Source organism: Cheilinus undulatus, linkage group 9 (genome assembly GCF_018320785.1).
Source record: "Cheilinus undulatus linkage group 9, ASM1832078v1, whole genome shotgun sequence".
NCBI lineage: Eukaryota > Metazoa > Chordata > Actinopteri > Labriformes > Labridae > Cheilinus > Cheilinus undulatus.
Window position 1 is genome coordinate 12,625,373 of NC_054873.1, and position 20,882 is coordinate 12,646,254.

Consider the following 20,882-nt stretch of genomic DNA (forward strand, 5'->3'; position numbering starts at 1 on the left):
CCCATTTAATGTAAAACTGTTTTAATAATTTCTTTAAAGATTTAAATAGAGGTATTTGTCATGCAGCTAAATCATATTGAGGTAAAACTTTTGGATCATACTGCCCTGGTCTGTAATATACAGACTATTATAGCAGGTCTTTATTATTATTATGGCCCTTTAATTTGATGGTCCCCCCTCTCTCTCTCTGTCGGTGTAAGTAAAGGCCACTCTCCCCCCTCCCTCCCTTCCTTCCTTCTCCCTGCAGTTCTTCTGTTTGTTTGCACTCACTTGATCCGGAGCGGAAATTCCTCTCCGTTTTTGTGAATGACAAACTCATTAACAATTCATCAACACGGGGCCGCTCCATCCGGCCCCCGTTTCCAAGGCGACCGCCGCTAGGCCTCCTCTGATTGGCCGGTCAACATAATGTATCCAATGAGACGCCTCCCGTTTGTAACCATTCAGCAGCCTGGCGCCGCAGAGAGCACATCGAGCCAGAGCCTGCAGAGCGAAGATTATAAGCGCCAATATATACACGATATACACAAGCAGGGAGACGCGTTAAAAGACACGCATCCACGGGGACTTTTTCCACGTCTTATTTTAGGGTTAATCAGCCAGAGAGGAGAGGAAAGTTCGTGGATCTGTGGAGCTATTTTCCAGCAGAGGGAGCGTCAGAATGGTCGCAGAGCCGCTGTGACTCATTGATAAATAACACCAGCGCTCTTCGGCCAGATGCATGAATGACTGCCTGAGTAGGAAGCCTTCAGTCGGGGAATCTGTGAAGGGGACGTTAGTTTTCAGCACCAGCTTCGCTCCTGAACCGCACCGGACTCTGGTGGCTTTCTGGAGGGAGATTTCATCCGTCTAACTTGGACTTTCATCTCTTTTTGGCTCTATTTGTGGCTCGAGGGCCCTTCGAGCAGCGGACTTAAAGACATAAATCCCAAACACTTTCCTTGGTTGCTCGCCTTCTTCGCGCTGCAGCCAGAAAACCCTCGAAACCTCGCTTCTTCAGCTACATTTTTACCACCTGCGTATAAATGCTCGACAAGCTCAAGCCCGTCGTCCAGCTCGACTCGGTAATGGCGATCAGCAAGACGGTGGGCTGGCTCCGGGAGCAGCTGGAGACGCGCAGGGACGGCCTGCTGGTGATGGACTGCCGGGCCCAGGAGCTCTACGAGTCGTCGCACGTCGAGACGGCTATCAACGTGGCCATACCGAGCCTCATGCTCCGCCGGCTCAAGAAGGGGAACCTGCCCGTGAGGTCGCTGCTCTCCGACGGGGAGGACAGGGAGAAGTTCGTGCGGAGGTGCAAGACGGACACCATCGTGCTGTACGACGAGTACAGCCGGGAGTGGAACGAGAATGTGGACGGGGGCTCGGTGCTGGGGTTACTGCTGAGGAGGATGAAGGACGAAGGCTACAGGGCCTATTATCTGGAGGGTGAGTGCGGTTCATTCACAGTTAAGGGGCCCTAGCTGCTCGTCATTCACAGCCGCAGAGTGCTGCAGAGTAGGGCTGCTCGACTATGGCAACAGTCATAATCACGGTTATTCTGACTGCTATTGAGATCACGATTGACTTGACACCACGTGCATTCACTGATAATTAACGTTCTTAACACTTGAACACGTCAACAGTATGCAAATGAAGGCAATTAAGTGAGTTATTAAGACAAATATACGAAAATAAATACTTTGGAAATGGTGGTGTTGGGCTCTTGTGGCCAAATATATTTTAAAAAAACATTAAAAATATACCATACATTATTAAAACCTATGCACAACAAGGCATGCGTTGGTTCAATCTATATTGCAGGGAATTTTTAGGACTGTGAAAAACCTAAACAGGGAAATTGGAATTCAAATATTGTCAAGCACTGCTGCAGAGACAGAAGGAGGCGCTTTAGCTGGCAATTAATGTGGAGTCTTGTGTTTATGCATGTGTTGTGCCTTCAGTTTTTTGCTGTGATCATAGCCATTTAAAATAGCATGATTTAGCTTTTTATTTACCTTTTTACTCCAAGGAATAAAATGACAATCGAAGCCCACTGGCTCTATTTGCAGGAGGAAAGCTAAAGCATGCAGACAGATGTCTGTATTCTAGTCCAAGATGCGTATTTCTGCAGAGCATGACAAAGTAACTGAGTATTTTTCCTGCATTTCCAGGTGGCTTCAGTAAATTTCAGGCCGAGTATCCCGCTCTATGCGAGACCAACCTGGACGGCTCCTCCAACAGCAGCTCCCCCACGGCCCAGGTGCTAGGCCTGGGTGGGCTTCGCATCAGCTCCGACTCTTCTGACATCGAGTCAGACATCGACCGGGACCCGAGCAGCGCCACTGACTCCGACGGCAGCCCCCTGTCCAACCCTCAGCCCTCCTTCCCGGTGGAGATCCTGCCTCACTTGTACCTGGGCTGCGCCAAGGACTCCACTAACCTGGACGTGCTGGAGGAGTATGGCATCAAGTACATCCTCAACGTGACGCCCAACCTGCCGAATCTCTTCGAGAATGCCGGGGAGTTCAAGTACAAGCAGATCCCCATCTCAGATCACTGGAGCCAGAATCTGTCACAGTTCTTCCCAGAGGCCATCAGCTTCATCGGTAAGGATCTAAAAACACTCTTACTGATATGCAACCATAGGTGTCTTGCACGTTTTACCTCTAAATCTGCAGTTTAGTTTTACTTAATCTGCCAAATTAAGCCTGAAACAGCAAAAAATATGCAAGAAAATGCACTTAAAAGTGCCAGTTTTGTCTGCCACAGTCTCAAACTCACATGTAGCTACAAGCAAAAAAAAAATTTACTTTCTGTAAGCAGGAGGCGGCTTGTTAATTGATCTACTCAATATTAGCTTCCTTTATCTAGTTGACGACCTTGTGTGATTGTTGTGAACATTAGCAGACAAAGCCAAGGGGCAGCAGGTGATAGCAGGGGACATAATCTTATTAATGTGATATGTGTTATCACTGCCAGGAAGTTCTTATGTTCTTATTGTGCAATTGAGATTAGATGAGGTGTCCCTGGCTGTGATCTTATCAGTCACTCAGGCAGGGACACAGAGCGGGCAGATTAGGGCCATTGTGTGCGAGGCAGAGCGAGACAAGTGTGCCTCTAATGGTGCACAGGCTAAAATGCACTGTTTGTACAAAAGGCACTGACTTCAATGGAAGACATCCTGGCCTATCTCTTGTCCCGGGGCTTGTGTAATTGCAACACAAAGGGCGACGTTGAAACAGGAGAAACAGGGGAGAGTGAACAAGGGGAGGGCGGTAATTTGAGCGCAACAGGAAGGAAGTGGCATTGAAAGTAATCTAGGACATGGCATTGCCCCCCCCCCTCCTGTTTCCCTCCCCTCCACATTACAAAAGGAGCCATTTACAGGCCCTGTTGACATCCTGTTCGCCTTGACAGGGTTGCCCTCATGACTCCTACGTTTACACGCCCAAATGGCACCATTGTCGGAGTAACCCTAGCGAGCGGAAGAATGGTTTAATAGACCGTAATAGTCAATTTCCCAGCCGGCTACTCCAGGCCAAAAAAAAAAAGAAACTAAAAGAATGTTGGCTCTGTTTATGTGCGCTACTGCTGCAGCCCCTGTTTGTTGACTGACACGCCTGGGAGATAGCCGGGATAATAACTTCCACCGCGCTCTCTTCTCTGGACTCACTCCAGATTCCATTCAAGCTCGACTTAAATGTTAGATGTTTATCAGACGTTTGCTCTGTTTGCATGAACTTTCTAATCACTTGGAGAGGACTAATGCATCCAAATTGAGCAAAACACCTTCTGAACGGCTTTTAACAGCCATTTAAAAGTTAAAAATGACACTTAATTGATTGATATGTCAGGTTTTGGGACCGTTGGTTGGACAAAATGGAAAAGTAATGTTAGAATTGCACATTTTTCAGTGATAAATTGCTAGTTGCAGCTTTAATAGATTATTTTCTTAACATTGTGTTGCTCAAACAATTTGATTTAAGGTCTCTAACGTTTCATGCATCTCTGTTTCTACCAGATGAAGCACGAGGTCAGAAGTGTGGCGTCCTGGTCCACTGTCTCGCTGGTATCAGCCGCTCAGTGACTGTAACAGTAGCCTACCTGATGCAGAAGCTCAACCTGTCCATGAACGACGCCTACGACATCGTCAAAATGAAAAAATCCAACATCTCTCCGAACTTCAACTTCATGGGCCAGCTCTTGGACTTTGAGCGCACGCTGGGGCTGAAGAGCCCATGCGACAACCGCATGGCGTCGCCCAGTCAGCCGCTGTACTTCACAACTCCGACGAACCACAACGTCTTCCAGCTGGACCCTCTGGAGTCCACGTGAGGTCTGCTCAAACCTTCCCTCTACTTACACCGGAGGTTTCATGCACCTCCTGTTGGAAAAAGCTGCAAAAAGTTTCTCTTTTTTCCGTCGTCTGGCGAGATGGCATTGATACAGCTGGTTTGAGGCGACTGCTGCTGAGCGACGTTACTGGAGGGTCGAAGCAGTTTGGGCCGAGACGCAGCTGCTTTTTGAATAAATGAGAAGAGACAGAAAAGAGGAAGAAAGTCATTTAAAGAATGCAGAAACTTTCTTCAATCTTATGTAACTCTTGGACTCCTGGGGTCTTTTCTCTTTTTCTATCTGTTGTATCAGAGAAGAGTTGGACAGATTTTGCTTCAGAGCTCCTGGGCTGGTGTGCCAAAGAGACGTGATTGTTCAAACTGGACAGATCTAAAACCCTTTTGTATGGCCGGTTTTAGGGTCTAGCACTTGTTCACCCTGAAACGCAAAGACGCTTTGTCTGCTTTGTCTTCTGTGAAGACTTGCCTGTGTGGGGTCAAGGCACCCCAGCTTTAAACGGCACACTATACTGGACTCGATTTTACATTTGTGGAGTCTTTTCAAACATTTATACATTGTGTATATATATCTTAATATAAGAGACTACAGTAAAAGCCTTGCTCTAGTATATATATACACCCTTTGCAACAAGTGGGTACTGAAGATTCTCTTTGTTTCATATTCTACTTTTCTGTAAGCAAAGCAAACTGCATATTGATCAGTATGTTTAAGTTGATTATGCCAAAAATCAAGTAGGCTTTGGAAGAATTTTGCAGAAATGTGTACACGTGTAATATATTTGATAATCGCTTTACGTGTGAATTCAGCCGATGGCCTTGTTTTGCACCCCCTTCTCACAAATCAGAGTCACCATGGTTGTTTGCCTTACTTTTGCCCTCAGAAGGTTTTTGCATTAGCCTTCAGAGAAAACATCTTTCAAAGAAGCTGCACAAGTAAACCAAACCTTTCAGTTTTCATTTCAGTCTCTAATTTGGCACTATGCACGTTCGAACCACCGCGGCCGACGTGCTGTCTGGGTCTCTGAAGGTTAATGCGAGTAGTCCTGATCTGTGCACAAGGGTGAATTGTCTCCGATGTGTGGAGAGAAAGGAGGAGGCTCTGCTCTCCTCACCTCTTCAGGGAACATTCTGCAAAATGCAGTTCTTATTTGTGATAAGAGAGAAAAAGTGTCCCCCCCCCAATCCACAGAGAAGGCCTCTTTCCAGGGGATGCCATCTTGGCAACCTCTGCCAACCCCACTCCACACTCCTCTCTTACGAATGTAAAGAAAAGATAAGTTATTAATAAATTGCTATTTTGTCTACACTTTCTGCTCTCTTTGCCTGTTCTTCCATTGAGATAATTGCTGTTGTTTTGTCTGCAGTTTATGTAAGTGTCTCCTCACACGCAGTACAGTGAACCAGCCGGCCGAGTCACGACAAACAAAAAAGTTGCCGTGAATCACGAGGATTGTTCACAAAGCTCCCGCTATTCATTAACTGCAGCGCTCGACACATCTCCCACTTAAAATTTCCAGTTCAGAATTAACCATGCCCTGTCCCATGATGCTTGTATAACAAAGCGTTGTGCACATTCTGTTCCTTGCGACAATCATTCACGAGATGCAAAATGCTACTCAACAGGTACAAAGTGATTCCGGTCATGTTGTAAACAGCCTCGACTGGTTTTTCCAGGTGGTACTTTGTGGCGAGGGCTCTGGGTTCAGACACAAACAATCCCTTCCAGCAGTTCTGAAGGCGGCGCCTCTGCATTCAGCCATCAAAGAGAGCTGGAAGTACCCTGATATGGTGTTATTTGAGAGTGAGCGCAGCGGTGTGTACCTGTAAAGACCTGAGGCCCAGGAGGAGATAGACTCACCGTGCAGAAGAAGGAGGAGGAGCGACGAGTTCACACGCAAGCAGCAACTCGCTTCACAGCTCAGCAGAGGCCTGGCTGCTCTGCACCAACGTACCCACACAAACATCACAGCACAGGAAAGTAGTTGGTATTTAGGAAACTGCTTTCATGCAAGAAATACAGCTTAGATTGCAAGACAAGCACACATGAAAATGGTTAAAAATCAAAACAAGGGGCATGATTTTAAGATGAAATATGAAACCCATGTAAGAATAAAAATGAAAGTAAATTAAAAAGGAGAACCTAGATGCAATATGCAAGAAAGAAAATTACAACCTATTTCACAAGAACAATCAAAGCTAGTAAAAGATGAATGGGTGTCAATTGATTCAATAAGGGAGAGTGAGTCACACTGCTCTTTTTGTCTCCTTTGTGTTTGATGTGTGCAGCGTGTTTGTGCTTGTCATGGAGTAAAATCCCTAAATTAAGGTAAAGAATGAAAGTGAGTCAACACAAACTGAAGCTCTGCTGTGATTTACTTCATAAAGCTAATTTAATCTTCAAGTAATCAAATAGAAAAATCATGACAAGCAGTTTTTGGTTCGATGTCTTATTGTTCTGAATGTCAAACATTCAAAAACCCAGACAAATATCATATTTCAAGAAATTACTATAACTTACTAGAAATGAGATGTGTTTTGTTTCAATAACTAAGCACTAGGGATGCCCTGATTGATCAGGAACCAACGTAATCAGCTAATTTAATTTTAAATTTGCCATTGTGGTTCTCAATAGTCCACTTTATTTGCCATAATCTGGCCCTCGGCTTTCTTTATTTGACATATTTGGGCCATTGGGGAAAAGTAATGGGGGAACCCTGTTGTAGGTATACAGTATGACCATGGCTACCAAGGGTCCTTTTAGGAGCCTCTAGCTCAAAAACACCGGGTCTGTTCCTCACAACAGTAGGTGTAAAATACTCATATTTAGTTCTACTGTGATCAGATTTGAACCTAAACTAAAGTAAGGCTTCAAGCTTGGTCAGGTTAAGTTTTCCACATAATACCTCATAGTTGCAGTCATCTAAAGGCCCCCTCAAAAAATGGGGAAAAATGTTTTTTGTTAGTTAACTCAGTACCAGTGGAAGCTACAGTGAGTCTGACTGTAAAGAAACTTTATATTTCTACCTTTCAGAAGACACCTTGTCTGGGCTTGTAATCCAAATGGTTCTAATACAGCAGTCAGTATATCTTGGGTATGCCTGGATTGGCATTCTGGGCAAATTTACACTGATTTCTAGCTTTCTCCATTATTCAGTGAAATGTATCCACAAAGTAGAAACAGTGGTTAACTATTCAGTAACTAAACCATAGTGCTGCTTTTATTGGAAAAGCCCTCCTTAATTAAAAAAGGTACAGGCACAGTTGTGCATCAGCTTGGATAGAGTCAGTGGAGTCGTACTGTCAGGCTTTCAAGGCAATGCCTTGATTTAAAGGTTGGACTCAATGAACCCTTTACTCTCACTCTCTCCTCCCCACATTTCCTAACTCTTCTCAGCTTTTCTGTCTTAAAAAAAATTAAAAAACTAAATAAAATAAATAAAAGATTAATGACGTCTAACATGAGTGTAGAAGCAAAGTAACAATCCTCATTTGTACAACAGTACTATGAAATAAAAGAGCAATTACTGGGAAAATAACCTCAGAGGAAAGGTCTTCCTGACATGTCTTTCTCAGGTTTGTGTTGGAAATGCAGCTGAACAAAGCGAGTGAATCATTGCCTATGTAACAAAGGCCTGAACCTGCACACTCATGTCCTGACGTAAATGATTTATAAAAAGACTCAAACTTCTCAAGCGGTGCCAGCGCTCTCCCCTCTGCCCACTTTCCAGTTTGGGCGATATTTTCCATTTCCTCGGTAATCATTTCATAATAATATGACTCTTAACTGAACTTTAACTGGATCTTTGTGCTCTTTATTTTCCACTTTACCCAGAAGATTTAGCATAACTAAGAGGAAGAAAACAAATAGCAATGGAATCTGAGTATCCATGTTCTATACAGGCATGCTCATTGTACTCATTCATGCCAAGTAATCCTCCAGGCAAATCTCTGTGGGATTTTATACTGATATTTAATGATGTCAGCGTTCATTCATTTTTTTCCCCCTCTCTATTTAATACTTTATAGGGTCATGTGGTCTGCCTGCTGCACTGAATGGAAAGAAGAGTCAAGAGTTCATCATGGGATTAATGCAGATATACTGTAGAGGCAATGAGTGAAAACATTCCCATCTAGCAACAATCTAATACCATAACCAATCCATTTGAATTGTATAAGGAAACCCAGGGGAACACTAGAGGCTGGTAGCTGGGAGTGAGATGTTAAAAATAACATCTCACTGACCATGGAGTCACTGCGTCACCAGAACAGTGATCTTCGAGCCATTATGAATGCAGTAGATTTGTACTAATCCAAACAATAGCTAATAGTTGTATTTAGTTCCTCTTATGGGCACTGCTATTTATAAAATGTAACGTCAAGCATTATTAGGATTAATATACTAAAGAAAAACAAGGCTGGATTATTGTGTCTGCTCAGTCTTTACATGATCTTCATTCCTGGCCACCATTACACCAGCAAGACAAAAGCACACTCCAAACAATTTAGAGAAAAGGTTATTGAAAGTACAGGTCAGAGGATGGGTACAAAAATGTTCAAGGCATTGAACATCCCCCAGAGTTCAGTTAAATCCATCATCAACAAATGGAATATGGCACATCTGCCTAGATCAGGCCACCCTCACAAACTGATTGAGCGTGCAAGAAGGAGACTAGTAAGAAAGGCCACCAAGACACCTATGACTACTCTGAAGGAGTTATAAGTTTGAGCAGCTGAGATGGGAGAGACTCTGCATACGACTGTTGTTGCTGAGTTTTTCACCAGTCAAAGCTTTGTGAATCTGGGCAAGAGTTCACCAGAAGGCATGTGGGAGACTCCATGATAAAGTGGAGGCAAGTTCTTGGGACCAAAATGGTGCTTTTTGGCCATCAGGTAAGATGTTATGCTTGACAGACCCCAAACACACCATCCCCACTGTTAAGCACTGCGGTGGCAGCATCATACTGTGGGGATGCTTCTCAGCATCTGGCCCTGGATGGCTTTTAAAGGTAGAGGGTTAAATGAATGTCAAACACTGGAAGGACGATCTTATTCAGTCTGCAAGAGAACAACGGCTCAGGAGAAGATTTATTTTCCAGTGAGACAATGACCCAAAGCATGCAGGGAAAGCTACACAGGAATGGTTTAAAGACAATAAGGTGAATGTTCTGAAATGGCTGAGTCAAAGCCCAGACCTTAATCCAACAGAGAATTTGGGACTGGACTTGAAAAGGGCTGTCCATGCCCAATCTCCACGCAACCTGGCAGAGCTTAAGCAGTTTTGCAAAGAAGAATGGAGTAAAAGTCCAGTGTCTAGGTCTACAAGCCTGATTGAGACCTATCCACACAGACTACAGTAAGTGTTGCAATTGGCCCCAAATGTGCATCTACTAAATACTGACTTGAGAGAACAATGTGATAGCATGGCAGAACATTACATGCTATAATAATGTGCAATTCCCCTAAAATAACTTGTTGAAATCAAAAAAGGGAAGTTTGAAGCCTATAAATATCCAATTAAATAAAAGAGCAGATACAAAGTGGTCTTAGTCTGCACACTTAGTTTGAAAGGTTTAAATTCAATGCACAAGTACTGAAACTCAGTATTTGAGAAGTTAAAGCATAAGTGTCTGGTCACCAGTCTGGTTCTCTGGACCAAATGGAATCCAGTATCCTGCTCAAGGACACTGTAACAGATATGGACCGGCTCTGCCACCCGGGATCAAACCTGTGAACCTGCGGGTGAGGGGACAAGCCTCTTCATGCTCCGGATGTCGTCCATCAAACCTAAACCCAACTTTAGCCGAGCCTGGGAAGCTCTTATTCTTAGAACAGGCTGCTGTGATGTCATGGCAGGACTGAGACTGACAGATAGAGTCAGGGGTATGCATGGCATGTCGAGCGCCCAGGGGGCTCTCATGGCCACTCTTCCTGTCTGCGGCTTGGCCTTTCGTGGTTCCAAAGCCAAGGATTAAAGGGCACAGGAAACTACCGGTGCTAATTTTAGACAGGCATGTAGATGGGCTTGGCAGAACCCATCAGCACCTTCATCACATCAGCACAGCGGCTGTGACAGGGCAGGCCATACTGGGATCTGGAAACACGTATGGTTGGGTCACGGTGAGGGCTGTCAGGGGGTCGGCATGTGGACATGTGGTCAGATGAATGATAGAGGCAGAGTTACATGCACAGTGGTGAGCTGATCAGCTGGCAGGCTAAAAGAGCATTGGTGGATTGAAATATGTGCAGGAGAGAGATTTAACCCTCTGTAAGAGTTCTTTTTTTTCAGTGACACCTAAAAAAGAACAATTATGTCAATTTTTATTTGCAGCAACCATTTGACCATTTCATTTTCATAACAGGAAGATGAGCAACAGAAATACCCATCAATGTGTCAGCAAACTTTACTAGGAGTGGGATTTTTATGCCTCTGTAGGCATTATGATTCTGGGTTGTCCATGCAGGCCGTTCTGGTGAATATCTCAGTAATGCATAGAGGGGCTTTCTGCAAACTTAGCAATAATGTCCACTCTGACTTGAAGAGGAACTGGTGTCAGTCTTTGGAGGAAAATATCCAAAGGTTAAGGTCACTGGGTCTTATCTTCATTACTTGCTTGTGAACACGATATCTCTAGAATTTTTTCAGGGATATTCTGCAAACATTGTACAAATGTCCACTCTGACTCAGAATGAACTGATAGATTTTGGAGGATAAATACCAAAGGTGAAGGTGATTGGGCCCCATGTTCAGTTTTTAAATTTTGTTATAATATCTTAAGAAAGCCTTGAGGTTCTTTTTCAAACCTTGCCCAAAATCCCCTCTGACTCAAGGGTGGGAAAGAACTAGACTTTGGAGTTCAAAGGTCAGTGTCACTGAGCCTCATGTTCATTCCTTTCCCTTAAATGTATTACCTGAATAAACTTTCACAGATTTTATTCAAACTTTGCACAGATGTTTACTGTGACTGTGGCTAATTCGACTTTGGAGTTCAAAGGTCAAATTAAGGGGGCGTCATGTTCTTCCTTGCTTGTGAAAAATATCTCATAACTCTTAAAAGATTTTTCTTCAGTTTTTGCCTGTATGTCCACTCTAGGGGTAAACTGATAAAAACTCAGAGGTATTTTCTGCAAACGTTAGACAAATGTCTACTCTGACACAAGAATGAACTGGTTTGATTTTTGAGGTCAGATGCCAAAGGTTAAAATGACTGGGCCCCATTTTTTTTATTTGCTTTAATATATAAAGGAAACTTTCAGGGTTTTCTCAAATCTTGCCTTTCCACTCTTCAAGGTCCCAGAGTCTGGAGGAAGAGTGGAGAGGCACAGAATCCAAGTTGCTTGAAGTCCAGTGTGAAGTTTCCATAGTCACTGATGATTTGAGCTGCCATGGCATCTGCTGGTGTTGGTTCACTGGGTTTTCTAAAGTCCACAGTCAACGCAGCCATCTACCAGGAAATTTTAGAGCACATCATGCTTCCTTCTGTTGACAAGCTTTATGGAGATGCGTATTTCATTTTCCAGCAGGACTTGGCACCTGCACACACTGCCAAAGGTACCAAAAGCTGGTTCAAAGACCATGGTTTTACTGTGCTTGATTGGCCAGCAAACTGGCCTGACCTGAACCCCATAGAGACTCTATGGGTTATTGTCAAGAGGAAGATGAGAGACACCAGACCCAACAATGCAGATGACCTGAAGGCTGCTATCAAAGCAACCTGGGCCTCCATTACACCTGAGCAGTGCCACAGGCTGATCGCCTCCATGCCACACCGCATTGATGCAGTAATTCATGCAAAAGGAGGTCCAACCAAGTATTGAGTGCATAGAAATGAACATACTTTTCAGAAGCCTGACATTTCTGTTTAAAACATCCTTTTTTATTGATCTTATGTAATATTCTAGTTTTTTGAGACACTAAATTTTGGGTTTTCTTATCTGTAAGTCATAATCATCAACATTTCAAGAAATAAAGGCTTGAAATATTTTACTCTATGTGTAACAAGTCTATATAATATATTGGTTTTACTTTAAGAAAAGTGACAAAATATATTGAATTTTTTCTTGATATTCTAATTTTCTGAGATGCACCTGTACTGTAGAAAAAATACTAAATAGCTTCAGTGCTTTTTTAGTTGTCTGGAATATTCAAATGATGTAGCTGTCCTGTCCCAAGTTTTTGATCTTAAACAACAAATGACAGCTACATGCAAAGTGACTAGTAACGGCCCAGAAGGCTGGTCTGTGATATACTATATTGCCAAAAGTATTCACTCACCCATCCAAATAATTGAAATCAGGTGTTCCAATCACTTCCATGGCCACAGGTGTATAAAATCAAGCACCTAGGCATGCAGACTGTTTTCTACAAACATTTGTGAAAGAATGGGTCGCTCTCTGGAGCTCAGTGAATTCCAGCGTGGTGCTGTGATAAGATGCCACCTGTGCAACAAGTCCAGTCATGAAATTTCCTCACTCCTAAATATTCCACAGTCAACTGTCAGTGGTATTATAACAAAGTGGAAGCGATTGGGAATGACAGCAACTCAGCCATGAAGTGGTAGGCCACGTAAATGATGGAGTGGGGTCAGTGGATGCTGAGGCGCATAGCACGCAGAGGTTGCCAACTTTCTGCAGAGTCAATCACTACAGACCTCCAAACTTTGTGTGGCCTTCAGATTAGCTCAAGAACAGCGTGTAGAAAGCTTCATGGAAAGGGTTTGCATGGCTGAGCAAGTGCAATGCAAAGCGTTGCATGCAGTGGTGTAAAGCACGCCACCACTGGACTCTAGAGCAGTGGAGGTGTGTTCTCTGGAGTGATGAATCGCGCTTCTCCATCTGGCAATCTGATGGATGAGTCTGGGTTTGGCGGTTGCCAGGAGAACGGTGCTTGTCTGACCGCATTGTGCTAAGTGTAAAGTTTGGTGGAGGGGGGACTATGGTGTGGGGTTGTTTCACAGGAGCTGGGCTTGGCCCCTTAGTTCCAGTGAAAGAAACTCTGAATGCTTCAGCATACCAAGAGATTTTGGACAATTCCATACTCCCATCTTTGTGAAACTGTTTGGGGATGGCCCCCTTCCTGTTCCAACATGGCTGTGCTCCAGTGCACAAAGCAAGGTCCATAAAGACATGGATGAGAGAGTCTGGTGTGGATGAACTTGACAGGTCTGCACAGAGTCCTGACCTCAACCTGATAGAACACCTTGGGGATGAATTAGAGCAGAGACTGAGAGCCAGGCCCCAACATCAGTGTGTGACCTCACAAATGTGCTCCTGGAAGAATGGTCAAAAATTCCCATAAACACACTCCTAAACCTTGTGGAAAGCCTTTCAAGAAGAGTTGAAGCTGTTATAGCTGCAAAGGCTGGACCGACGTCATATTAAACCCTATGGATCAAGAATGGGATGTCACTTAAGTTCATATGCGAGTCAAGGCAAGTGAGTGAATACTTTTGGCAATAGTGTATGTAAAGGCTGCTTAATTGATTATTAAGTTTTGCATAACTTCTCAGACTTACTTCTAAAGCCATGCTGTGTCATCAGTCTAAACCTCAAACCTGACCTTTGTTGTCACCAGTAGGAGTTGCGGCAGCAGTGATAGAACCAGAGCCACCTACTCGCAAGTTGTTTCACAGAAGGGGAGAGAATGATGTGCTAGCATGCTGAATATTAGAATAATAACACAATAATGGCCCTCTCTGGCCTTTATAATAATGCTGTTTTGTTTTGTAGCAGAACACCGGTCTCCAGACGGAGCTGCTAAGATGCTAGCCCATGGGGAATTTTGGTTTCTTAACAGAGCTGAAAAGTCTGAAATTGGCACATTTAAGAACAGCTGGTACGTTCCTAGCCCTGTTTAAGTCCACACAAGAAGAAGGTTCCTGGATCGCTTCTTGGTCAGCCTTTTTCCTCTTTCTCTTTTTGTCCTCCTCGTGCATGCGTGGGTTCTCTTCGAGTCCTCACACCATTAAAGACTTGCTTGTTGGATTAATTGGTGTTTCTAAACTGGCTGTAGGTGTGAGTGTTAGCATGCCTGGTTGTTTGTGTCTGTATGTCAGCCCTGCGATTGACTGATGACCAGTCCTGATTTTTACCTTGCCTCTCGCTGAATCACAGGTGGGATAGGCTCCAGCGCCGTCGCAACCCTGAATGGGAGAAGCGGTGCAGAAACAGTCAGAAGAAGTTCTCTCTCCTCAGCATATCCACACAGTATTAAAACCCCCTGGATTGAAAGAGAGTGGAAGACCTTACCGATGATATATTTTAAAGACTATGCACAGACATGTAGAAGTAGAGAACAGTTGCTACATGTGTGCACTGAAGTGCTCTGCTCAGACTCCATTACAATGTGCCATCCTGTGTTTCAGAGGTCCTGTATTAATGTACAAGAGCAGTGATTTTTGCATGAGTAACCAGTGCTATTTACTAACCACAATGTGATATCATCAGTTAAATTAGGGTAATCTAGAATGATAAATCTGGGATTTGACGTTCCTTTTTTTTTTTTAAATCAATGAACTGTGCCTGTGCTGAAGTGTGACCCCCAAATGCACTAAGACAAGACCTTTGTGGGCTGTTACAACCAGAATAAATAGTATTTTTACAGAGAAAAACAAGATATTTTAGAGTATTTTTGCCAAGCTAGCTACAAATTAACAAATGCAGAGACAGAAGAGACAAGACAGTTGCAAATTATGGCAGGAGATGGCGAGAAGATCCATTAACACCGCTATGCTTAAGATGTTTTTGGCCTGGTTGTTGATTTGTCTTCTGTTATTAAAAACACATTTTTTATGACTTTACATGGACTTTGAGAACCGTCCAAACTACAAGCCTTGGAACTGTGCATGTTTTTACCAGCACATGCTGCAAAGTAGCATCCTTAAGTGTTGAAAATGCCACATCCGTTCCCTGACAGGGTACAAACATGACGTCCAACGGTGTCTGTTGGTGTGGAGCGCGGCTGTCCCACTTCTCACTGACCATGAAAATAAAGGCAAGGGGCTGCGGGGCTAAACTTGGCGCGCCTGCTAATCCTCTGCTAACGGTTCCTGTCCCTCTTACCCTCAAGCGACAGCGTGTTGACAGCCGCCTCCACCCCCTTCATCCCCCTCTCCTCCTCCCTCCCTCCATCAGCCACCCCCCCACCCTGCACCCCCAACCCACCTGTCCCATGTCACATTGCTCCCCCCCCCCCTGACATCCACTCCAGCAATTTCCTGTTGCCCTCACAGATTGTGTTACAAGTTCCAAAAATTGCAAAGGCAGACACACAAACACCCACACGCCGCCTGCAAACTCACTCTAACAGGGAGGCGAACTCTCGTCCACACAAACGCTTAAACGCACACCCATTCTTGCATGCCAGCCATGCTATCATTTTCACTGCCAATCCTCACAATCTGAACGCTTACACCATCACTCTCCAACTCTCTCTCTCTCTCTCTCTGACCAGATTATTAATCCGGCTCAGGGAACAGCCTGTGACCGAAAACCTCGTCGGAAGCAACAGATGGACTGCCTCACAAAAAAACAACAAAAACCCCCCAAACCGCTTCCTGTCGGCAAATTTGCACACATGCCGATAATACTTGCCCTCACGCACAAACACAGACTCACACTCTCAAATGTATCAGCACATAACACCTCTCATGAATGGCTCTGATTAAGAGGATGTAGAGGTTCAGTTTAGAAACTATGTGTGCGTCAGTGTTGGTGTGAAAACAACTCCTTTAACCAGTAAGGCTTCTTTTTTTGGAGGGAAGTTTGTGGTTTGAGTGAGATTTGGGGCTCAAGTGTTTGTGTTGATGTAAAAGTGAGGGATGAAAACATGTGAGGGGTGGACTTTGTACTTCTGAATCTGTGAATGTTTGATGGCATTGTGCACCAAAACAACAGGAAGTTGTGAGGAGCTTTGAGCAAGGTAATTGTCAGATTTTGTCAAACAAAGCAGCTGGCTCTGTAATAATTGCAAATACTGGTAATGCTGCAGCTTCAGATGGAAAAAAATCCATGTGTGAGTTTGGAGCATTCATGCAACATAACATCTATGACAGCACAACTTGATGGATTGTTCAGCAATTTGCAAGTGTTTTCAAGTGGAAAACTAAGTTTAGGATATTTCCCCAAATGCACACAATGTTGTAAAATTTCAGGATGAACTGCACGTGTGAATGCACTTCATGATTTACTTCAGAAAGTTAAATTGCCACATATTCAAGATTGATCTCATGCAAAGGGAAATATTCCAAGAATTTAAAAAATATGTTTTAATCTTGATCGCACATTACAGCTCTCAAAATCCACTTTCTCAAAATATCCCTCTATCTGGTTTAGTACACACAACCACAATCATGGGGAAGACTGCTGACTATATTGTCTAGAACATTGGTTCTCAGCATGGGGGTTGTGAGACACTGAGAGGGGATCTCAGATGCTTTATTTTTTAAAGGATATTTTAAAAATTACACATTTGCCACTTTGTACCAATATATTTCACTTAAACCTATTTTTTACAATTTCATTCCCTTCCATCATTTTTTTCTGCCTGTTTTTGTCACTTCTAAACCTGTTCTTGCCACTTTCAGCCTATTGTTGCCTCTGTTGACCCATTATTGCCACCACTAACCGCCATTTATGTACAATTTTGAACATTTCACTATTTGTCATTCCATTTTTGCCAGTTTAACCAATTTCTGCCTTAGTTAACCCATTTTTGCAAGTTTAAACCAATTTTTCTTCCCATTTCACCAAGCTTTCCATCCATTTTAAACACTTTTAAACCCATTTCAGCCACTTTTTAATCCCCTTTTACCACTTTTTAAGCCTTATTTGAGTCCATTTTTGCTTTTCTTGCCATGTCATCTAATTTTTGCCACTTCTTACCCATTTCTGCTACTTTCAAAACCTGATTCACCACCATTTCCATCATTTTTTTGGTGCAAATTTTTGAAATGGGAGCTTCACAAGGAGTGGACTGAGGGAGGAGTCAGTGGCTTGAGAGCCATCACATGCAGATGGGTCCAGGAAATGGGCTACAAGTGTCGTGTTTGTAGTATCAAGCAAATCCTGAACCACAGATGCTTTAAGCTTTTCACCTGGGCTAAGGAGAAGAAGGACCAGCCTGTTTCCCAATGGTCCAAAGTCCTGGTTTTAGATGAAAGTAGATTTTTGAATTTCATTTGGAAATTAAGGTCCCAGATTCTGGAGGAAGGTGAGACAGGCATGGAATCTGTAGTCAGTGATGGTTTGGGATGCCATGTCTGCTGCTGTCAGCAATAACCAGGAGATTTTAAAGCACTTCTTGCTTCCATCTGCTGAGAAGTTTTAAGGAGATACTGATTTCCTTTTCCAGCAGGACACCTGCCCACAGTGAAGCCAAAACTACCAGAAACTGGTTTTGCTGACCATGGTATTACTGTATTGGATTGGCCAACCAACTGCTCTGACCAGAACCCCATAGAGAATCTCTGGGGAAACATCAAGAGAAGACATTTCCTTTTAAAAAACTGGCTGAGTTTTTTTTGTTGTCTCTTTTTTGCAAACTCCCAGTGAGCTTTCATATGCTTTACACTGAAGAAAGGCTTCAGTATAGCCACTCTGCCATAAAGCAGAGGGTTAAAACTTGTTGAGGGGTTCAGTTTCAGATTAAGGTTAAAGTGAGAGTCGGAGGACAGAAAGTGCCATACGTCACAGATGGCCCTGTGTAGGTTTCATTAACATGCTTCCCCGCTGTTAAAACCATCACTTGTGTCGTTGGACCTCTGACCCCACCCACGCCTGGAGGAATGCTGGGAAGGAATGTCTGGAGTAGGGGGAAAGTCAGAAAGATGAGCTTTGTTTCTGGAGACTGTGTTTGGCTCTCCCTCTGCCTGTGTGAGTGTACAGTCTCATACAATGTTCCCTATCACAGCCATTGAGCCCACGCAATTTCCACAGCAACACAATGTTTGTTCCTCAACTACGACCTAGACTTTGCTCTGGAACAGTCTGACATTTGAGCAAATTATTTAACCTTTAACGTGATTTAAGTTTAACTTTGAAATATATTTGTCACATTTTGAGCTCTTATCTAAAGTCTTTTTGCTGGTACAGTGAGATCTCTTTTTAATAAAAACCAAAGCCATGAACATTTTCTTTGTCCTGACCAGTGACATCTCTGAATTTTGGAACTTTGAAAGTGAGAGGTTAAAGCAACCTTTTTGTGTCAGAGTTTATTTGTGCAATTTGATGTCCCCACTGTCATTTTCAGCCTTCTTGGTTGAATGAAGTTGGTCTGAGATTTATCCTCAGGTGAATAGTGTCACAATTCTGCCTTTGAACAAGTGTGAATGCTTGCACCCTCGTATTCAGATTCATACTACTATGGATTAATTTTTATTGGACATATGGTGGTTTCCTAGCTATACACTCCCTGGGAAGTGAAAGCATGCTGTGTGACTAATCCAGGGAGCCTCTTTTGAGCTGAACAAGCCATCATTAAGAAGTTAAGAATTTTTCCTGTTAGTAGTGATGGAATTAAACACTGGACTTCCACCAAACGCCACAGTTGGCACAATGCAGTCAGCCAGGTAATGTTTTAATATCATCCACCAAATCCAGACTCGCCTATCTGACTGCCAAACAAATGGTAGGAAATGGTAAAATGTCTCAGTTTCAACATCTAATAAGTTGTTTGTGCTCTATTGTAAATAAATTTGTTTGAGGTTTGCAGATCATTGCATTCTACTTTTATTCAAAGCAAAGTGATAAGCCAAACCAGTAACTACTGCTCTAATTAATAGTTGGAAAGAGAAACTGAACCACTGCTGCAGAACAAACTCAAAGATGCCCAGACTGGGGTTCAAGAGAGAAACAAAGAAAAGCTGGTTATACCTCCAGCACCAACAACTATCTCTGGGGTAACTAGTAATTTAAATGAAAAATCCTCTGAGGAAAGAGTCGACAGTGCTTGAGAAACTTCACATAGAAATACACAAGAAAAATCCCAAGGAGAAGCTCTCAGTACCTCTGAAGGTGAGATAATGAGTCTGCACTGAGAGCTGCAACCCAAGAGCATATATAAGCTCTCCACACCTGGTCTCACTCAGTGCTGATCAGCCACACACACCTGGCCCAGCCCTGATTGACTCAGCCACATACACCTGGCACAGCACTGATTGATTCACCCTCAGTGAATGCCCTGTGTAATCCCCCTCACAATTTTACACAGTGCCCAAACATTTTTGGCATTGGGGTTATAAAAACGTAATCATTCACAACTCTTATTTAACTTACAACTATAATTGGTGGATGTGTCTGTGTGTCTGTGTTTCTGTCTCAATTTGCACTTCACACCTTTGCTTCATTGTCCTTAATACCTCTCAGAAGACTTCTTGAGTGTACCTTGGGCGTTGAAAAAAGGTGCCATAACAAAATCATAAATATGGACAGATTTCCAATGAAATCCGATACTGTTGCTCCTTTTGCTTCAGCTTGCTCCCACTCCCTTTCTAGTCTATCAGGGCAGTTCAGCGCGTCCTTAGAGCACCACTCGGCTCTGCTCCATTTGAGATACCCTGCAGGTATATTTTCTGCGCTGGCCGCTGCCAAACCGCGTCTATTCCTGTCAATCAGAAAGCTCCAAACAGGAAGTCAAAGCGTGGAATATCCGTTTCTTTCAAAATACAACACAATGCATGCACTCCCGATTGTAAATCATCACTGTATCAACATTACGTCTCATCCTGAAGCGAGAGCAAAGAGTCACCAAGAGGTCAGTGGGTCACAGAGCTACAACGGCGCCATTGACGAGGAAAAGTTAACTTTTAAGGACATTTAGCCAAAGAATTTAACTTAAAACCAAAGATCCTTTAAGCAAACACCTTTTAACTCCCTGATGTACTCATCAAGTGGCAAAAGCAATAGCTGTTTGCATATTCCAGCGTGAACTCGCAGTGGTCCTATGTGGAAATTGCGCGTTAGCGGCAGCCATTGCTTAAGGCTTTCAGTACAGCTAAACCCCGCCTGTCGCTACCGCCTAGTTCTCCTTAAATAAAGCTGTTTGGTCCAAACTGAACACAGTTTGGACCAAACATTGTGGACTGGAGCCTTTCAAGATAGACTTCCCTGATAACAGACTGACAAATACATAAAAAACAAATATTTGATGCTTCAGTAACTCTTAATATGTTTTTAAAACAAACATGGTGTTGTTTTGTAGTTTAAGAAGCCTCATTGGCTCAGTATGGTCATAATAGAAAAAACAGGCATTATAACTATTCAGATGATCACTTGTGTTAAAGATTCAGTTGTGTTTAAGATGATCAAATGTTTTGTCACTGGATTTAACTCCCAGCCAGGAGGGAGGTGAAGTAAAAAGAGCGACAGAAAACTTAACTATGGGGTACAGAATGTAATTTCATTCTCAGCGGCAGCCCTTCCACTGTTTCCGAATTCCTAAAAATGTCTCTGTATGTGAGATTTTTTCCCAGTTTTAGGCAGGTGCTGTAAATGACACCAAAAGTTGGAATCCAAATCCTCCCGTGACAAGGTGTGAGCATGTGGCAGAAA

The 20,882-nt window shown here is 43.3% G+C and overlaps 1 protein-coding gene across 1 annotated transcript; it reads left to right on the forward strand.

Moving 5' to 3' along the window:
* Positions 1-455: 455 nt before the first annotated feature.
* Positions 456-5,643, forward strand: dusp6 (dual specificity phosphatase 6). The gene is made up of 3 exons (XM_041796340.1): positions 456-1,428; positions 2,154-2,588; positions 4,004-5,643. Exons 1-3 carry the CDS (start codon positions 1,026-1,028, stop codon positions 4,315-4,317), a joined length of 1,152 nt encoding a protein of 383 aa, XP_041652274.1. The 5' UTR covers positions 456-1,025; the 3' UTR covers positions 4,318-5,643.
* Positions 5,644-20,882: the final 15,239 nt, after the last annotated feature.